The sequence below is a fragment of the Chrysochloris asiatica genome, unplaced genomic scaffold, assembly GCF_000296735.1.
Source record: "Chrysochloris asiatica unplaced genomic scaffold, ChrAsi1.0 scaffold00070, whole genome shotgun sequence".
In the NCBI taxonomy this organism is placed as follows: domain Eukaryota; kingdom Metazoa; phylum Chordata; class Mammalia; order Afrosoricida; family Chrysochloridae; genus Chrysochloris; species Chrysochloris asiatica.
The window spans coordinates 14,187,229-14,193,185 of record NW_006408588.1 but is presented as its reverse complement, the minus strand read 5'-3'; the positions used below and the strand labels follow the sequence as shown (position 1 = coordinate 14,193,185).

General features: G+C 45.8%; 1 protein-coding gene across 1 annotated transcript in view; it reads right to left on the bottom strand.

Annotated features, from left to right (window-relative positions):
- The window catches only part of SPTLC2 (serine palmitoyltransferase, long chain base subunit 2), a 126,407-nt gene extending 121,338 nt beyond the window's left edge, over positions 1–5,069 (bottom strand). The window contains exon 1 of the mRNA XM_006864764.1: positions 4,809–5,069. Coding sequence (XP_006864826.1) covers positions 4,809–4,934 — 126 coding nt within the window. The 5' untranslated portion in view covers positions 4,935–5,069. The remainder of the gene's footprint in view (positions 1–4,808) is intronic.
- Between the last annotated feature and the right edge of the window lie 888 nt (positions 5,070–5,957).

Here is a 5,957-nt window from a genome sequence, read left to right as displayed (position 1 = left end):
GAGTCCCCAGGTCTCCTCACACTGCTTGACAATCAGGTCCCCAACTGAGTCCACAGAAGTCCACTGAACATTGTAGGGCTTAGCTTGCCACTTCATTGCTGCTTTTACCCCATTTCCCCCCATCGGTGATGTGTGTGGTCACCAATCAGAGCATGCATTTCCATTGAGTCTTAGTATTGGAAGGGAGTTTGCATTGAACGACTGACTTTTTGGTTAACAGTCCAGTGCTTATCCTACAGAGCCGCAAAAGGACTCCTATGCCCTTTGCTATTAAATGCCATTGAATTAGTTCCGATTCATAGCGACCCTGTACAGGGTTTCCGAGGAGCAGCTAGTGGGTTTGAACTACCGATCTTGTGGTACGAAGTCCAGTGCTGACCCTACAGCACCACATCAGGAGTCCCCTATGCTCTTTAATGCTCTGTAAATCTGCCATCACTTTGAAAAGGATGAAACGGGCCCTATTAGAAACAAAGTTTCCATCAAGATCACCTTCAGTTACTGTACATGCAGCTTTTAAACAACTGAAAATGCTTTTAAACATTCCCTGCCATCGGGTTGACTGTGACTCACAGTGACCCTACGAGACTGAGTAGGACTGCTCCAGAGGGCTTCCGAGACCACAAATCTGTTCAGAAACAGGCAGCAAGCATCATTGTGCTACCAAGGAGCAGATGGTGAGTTTGAACCAAAGACCCTGCTGTTAGCAGTCCAGTGCTAAATGAGAACCACCCTATGCATCTGTTCCCATTTACTTACAATTCAACCTTTAAACACACTTTAGGAACAGGTCTCCTTCGCAATCCAGGGACTGCCTGTACTGCAAAATGCTGTTGAGAAAATTTCCTACAAATCCTCAGGAGGTCTTTAAAAATAGGGTAGACTCATCTGTGGAGGTTGGTTTTAATAAAGTTCTAAAAAAGACATAAAGGGACTGAATTATATAAGCCCCTAAAGGTCCCTTCCAGCTTTACACAGTTGTGTCAAAGCTTCCCTAAGGCTAATTGCCACCCCTTTACCTTATATAAAGGCTGACCTCTTTTCATGCATCTACAAGGTAGGAAAACGAAACGACTGCTGTATTGTTCAACTGCTATTCTTCCTTATGAAAACTCTGCACCTAATGCCTCCACTACATACTAATATGCAATTGTTCATGCTCCCTTCCTATCACAGGATCGATCTAATCAAACCCTAAACACTCTACATCAACAGGTGCTGTTTTAGATACATGTTCATCCTGTCACATACAGAGGAAGTACAGTCTCTAGTCACTGAAAGAAGAGTATTGGGCTTTTGAGGAAATGAATTTATATTTTGGTTTCAAAATCATGTTATAATCTAAATTTATATCTTAGTAAAAGTATGACACACAGCTGTGTACATAACGTTTTAAGTATATTCTTTATGGTATAACTGGCAACATTTCCTATAGGTAGTGGTTGGTGCCCTAGCATATTACATCAATTAAAACAAAAACAACTTTAGAAAGTATTTTTAAAGGACTCTACAGCTTTTGGTGTGGCACTGTAGGATAAGCACTAAACTGCAAGGTCAGTTTGAACTGCAAGGTCGGCAGTTCAAACTCACCAGCCATTCCTCAGAAACACTACACAGGGTCACTATGAGTTGTAACCCACTCAAAGGCACTTAACAACATCGACAGCTTTTGTGAGGGATCATGAAGGCTCTGTAGGATAAACACTGGAATGCTAATCATAAGGTCCAAAATTCAAGCCCACCAGTCAATTGGGGTAGAAAGATGAGGCTTTTTGCTCTCGTACAACAGTTACAACCTCAGAAATCCTATAAAGGGTGGTTGTGAGTTGGAACCCACTCCATGGCACTTAGCAACAATAACATTGATTTTGTGAAGTTACCAAGAGCTGCTCTTTTGCTTAAGAAACAGTGGGGAGGGCAGTATTTTCAGAGATAATATTCCTCTATATAGGTATACAGAACTACAAGTCTAAAACCTTGGTTTAAAAGGAGTTGTGAGAGATCATTTGCTAAAAAGGATCTATTAACAGCCCTACTCAGTCCTTAGAGTATTCCCCTTGATCATTCTTCCAAATTCCACCAATGTGTCTAGAGTAGAATTTTTCATTAAGATGTTTGAAAAAGTCAGCCAGATGTTACAGCTATACAAAATTTTAAATTTCATTTTAGTCATTTGCTGTTTCTTCAGCTTATTAGCTGGCAACCACACCAAACCCACTGCCTTCCTGTTGATTCTAACTCATATGACCCTACAGGGCAGAACAGAACAGCTCACAGAACTGCTCAGAAACCCTGAATCTTTATTAGAGCAGACAGCCTCATCAGTCTCCCAAGAAGCAGCTGGTGGGTTTGAACCTCCAACTTTACAGTTGGCAGCCCAATCTTAACATACACCACTAGGGCTCCTAATAACATACCTGTTGTCATTGCTGTTGTTAAGTGCTGCTGACTTAGTTCCGACCCATCATGAATCTGTATAGAGTTTTCAAGGCGCAAACCCTCAGAAAAGGTGGGTTTGAACTGTCGACTTTGTGGTTAGCAGTTCAGTGCTTATCAAACAGTGCCACACCAGGACTCCAAATGCTATGTTGTTATGCATTATGGGAACAAGGATCTTAATTTACTATGAAATCAGAATATTAATTTCTAGGGATTGAAAAAAGTTATACACAAAGTATTCCAAAAATGTAATCACCTCTTCATTTCCTTTCACCTCTTAAAAACTTGCATTCACCTGAAATCTATTTTCTTACTCCTAACCTTTAAATGTCTGCTACAATTTATCTCGCAACAATTTTGTCTTATTAGCCACTTCTATTGCTAGGAAAACAAAAATATTCTTTCCCCTTTATAATGACTTGATCCTTATTGTGTCCTCTCACACACAATTCTTTTTTTTTTTTAAATGAAAACAAATCTTTGAGTCTATGTATTATTATGCCTTACATCTTACAATCTCAGAGGAGGAAAAGGCTCTTTTTAAGTGTTTTTTTCCCAACTCTTATAGTATCAAGGCTTCAATATGACCTGGAGAAATGATTTATTGGGTCGCTATGAGTTAGAACAAACTTAAGGACACTTAACAATAACAGTAAACAGTACCAGTTCTATCCATCATACAGACTGACTGGGCGAGGCTGCCAGACCTTTGCGCTCCTGGTGTTGCGCTGTAGGATCGGTACCGGACTGCGAAACACAAGGTCGGCAGTTCAAACCCACCAACTGCTCCTCAGAAACCCTGTACAGGGTTGCTCTTGTGTCAGAACCGACTCTATGGCACTTACCAACAACAGCCAGCCATTTATGCTTAATGCCAAATGAAGACCATCGAATCAAAGCCTGCAACTGCTCCAAATCCTGCTAGGGGAAACTGACGACTTCCTTATATTTTCCTTAATATCTGAATGAGACTTATAAATCAATTGCAAATTATCACAACACTCTGTTCCAGCAACATTGATTTCACATCTTTATAATTAAACTCATCTTATCCAAAAACAGTTTTCAGTGAAATATCAGTCAGCTCAGGGAGCTTAAAGGTCAATATATAGTATCATTGTTTTGAATTCAGGAGTCCTGGGATGCTGTAGGGTAAGTACTGGATTGCTAACAACAAGGTCAGCAGTTCAAACCCACCAGCCACCTTGAAGGGGAACAATGAGGCTTTCTGCTCCTGTCAAGATTTACCTCCTTGGAAACTCTTTACAGTGGTCGAAATCGACTCAATGGTAGTGAGGTTTGGGTCTTGAATTCAGAACTTTTCAAAATATTTTAGAAGTGCCTGAACTGGGTTGGTGATTCAGCCTTGGTTAATTAGTATAGATTCATCTCAAGTCAGCAGTAGTTAAATAATCCTCTTGCTCAAAGGGTCAAGGGCACCACAACTCAAGACAGGCCTCTCCTGCACTTGGGATGGGTCTCCCCAACTAGAAAGTAAGAGGGTAATGGTTTTGAGGCGTGGGATCCAGTCTCAATACCAGATCTATGGTCGAATGTCTTGTATGTGGAGAGGGTCCAAACGTGGTAGAAAGTGGATGAGCTTTCCTCCTTGTGTGGTTCTTAGATGCCCTCCAGTAGATTTTCACCTTATAATGACCCTATACGACAGGGCAGAACTACCTCCTAGAGTTTTCTAGGAGCTCTGGTAGCGTAGTTCGAAACTATCAGCGGTTCCGCGCGAGAAAGATGAGGCTTTCTGCTCCCGTAAAGATTTACAGCCTCGGAAACCCTGTGCAGGGTTACTTATGAGTCGGAACCGACTCCACGGTACTTAACAACAACAACAATCTTTACAGGAACAGATCGCCAGGTCTTTCTCCCGCGGAGCCACTGGACAGTTTTGAACTAACAATCGCTTCTTGGTTTGCAGCAGAGCTTTTAACCATAGCACCACCTGGGCTTTCCCTCCGCATAGCACCTCTTAAGGGCCCTAAGAGTGGTTTTCTGTGGATGCCTTTAGAACTCAGAGGAAGGCACCGTGGGAGGAAGGGCCGAGAGTCCCCGAAAGGATCCTAAGGGGTCAATGGGCCACTCACTGTCTCCCCTGGGAAGCGACTCTGACCTAGGGCTGGACCAGGTGAGGAAGGCATTTGGGGCTCGGAGCAGAGCGGGGCAGCCTGCGGGCTCCGGCCAGGCCCGGTCAGCGCCAGGACAGCGGCGCCAACACACCTGAGCCGCAGTTGGCGCCGCCTCCGCAGACGGTCGCCGCGCCCTCCACCACCGGCTGCCCTCGGCCGGTGCCGCACGGTCGTCCCGGCCACGCTCCGGCCCGCTTGCAGGGGGTCCCAGCCCGCCCGGCCGCACCGTACCTGGCCAGCGGCGGCTGCGACAGCGGCGCTGCTCCTCACGTACCCGTTCCGCACTTCCCCGTTCGCGACGCAGCCGTTCGCCCGCACCGGACGCCGGCAGCAGCAGCCTCCGGGCCCCGGCCGCATCGTCCTGGTAGCACCAGGCACAAGGCAGGCTCTGTAGGCTGTGGCAGGAGCGGTGGCGGCCCCAAGTCCCGCTCCGCACCCCACCCACCTCCCCGAAACCGGAAATGGCTGCAGCACCACCGCCAATTCCTGGCTTGGCCGTCACCGGGAGGCGGGTCCCGCTCCCCCAAAGGACAGGGCTTGCCCAAGGCCTGGCCGCAAAGGGGGAGACGGGGCGGGGCCTGGCCAAAGAGGGACTTGGGCCTCCCACCAATCGAGAAGAGGAGGAGGCGTACCCTACGCTGCTACCTAACCAATCACCGACGAATGTAAAGCGCCTCGCTGGGGTAGAGGGGGCTTCTCAGGAGAGACTATGAATCTGGCTTCTGATTGGAGACCTAACCCGGCTCGTGGGTTGGGCTTGGCTGCTTAATGGTCTAAACAGAAGAGGAGGCGGGGTGCTTGAATAAGTGACCAATTACAGTGAGGCGAGAAACGGGGCTGAGCGTAAATCTCCTGAGCGGGTTCCCTGGTTTTTTCCGATTGGTGGCGCCCTCTCTGCACTTGCCTCGAGGGAAGAAGGTTTGAATCTTAGCCCAAGACTGGCAGTTCCTTTATTTAATTAATCAATTCCTCTGTGGGTGTTTATAGAATAGCCTTTTTGACATTCTCTTAGTCTTCAGTGTGTAGCATACATTCCTTAGACACGTTAGTATGTTTCTTAACTAATAATACGGATGTCCCTTTGCCCTTTACATTGTCAGGGTTTTCTGCACAATCTTCCTTAAAGATAACTTCCTTTAAAGCCGGGAAACCTGGTCTGTTTCCAACTCTGCTAATAACTGGAAGCTAAACTTTGAGTATTTACTCACTTTGGGAGCCAGTTTCGTCACCTGTAATACTTTCGGTTTCACAGAGCCACTGCAAGAATTGTGTGTTTTGTTCCGTCTTCCCATCGTTTTTTGAAAGCAAATGAATCTTACAGCAAGAGACTTTTGGTTTCCCTTAAAAAACAATGTTATAGTTAAGAGTATGTGCTCTAGT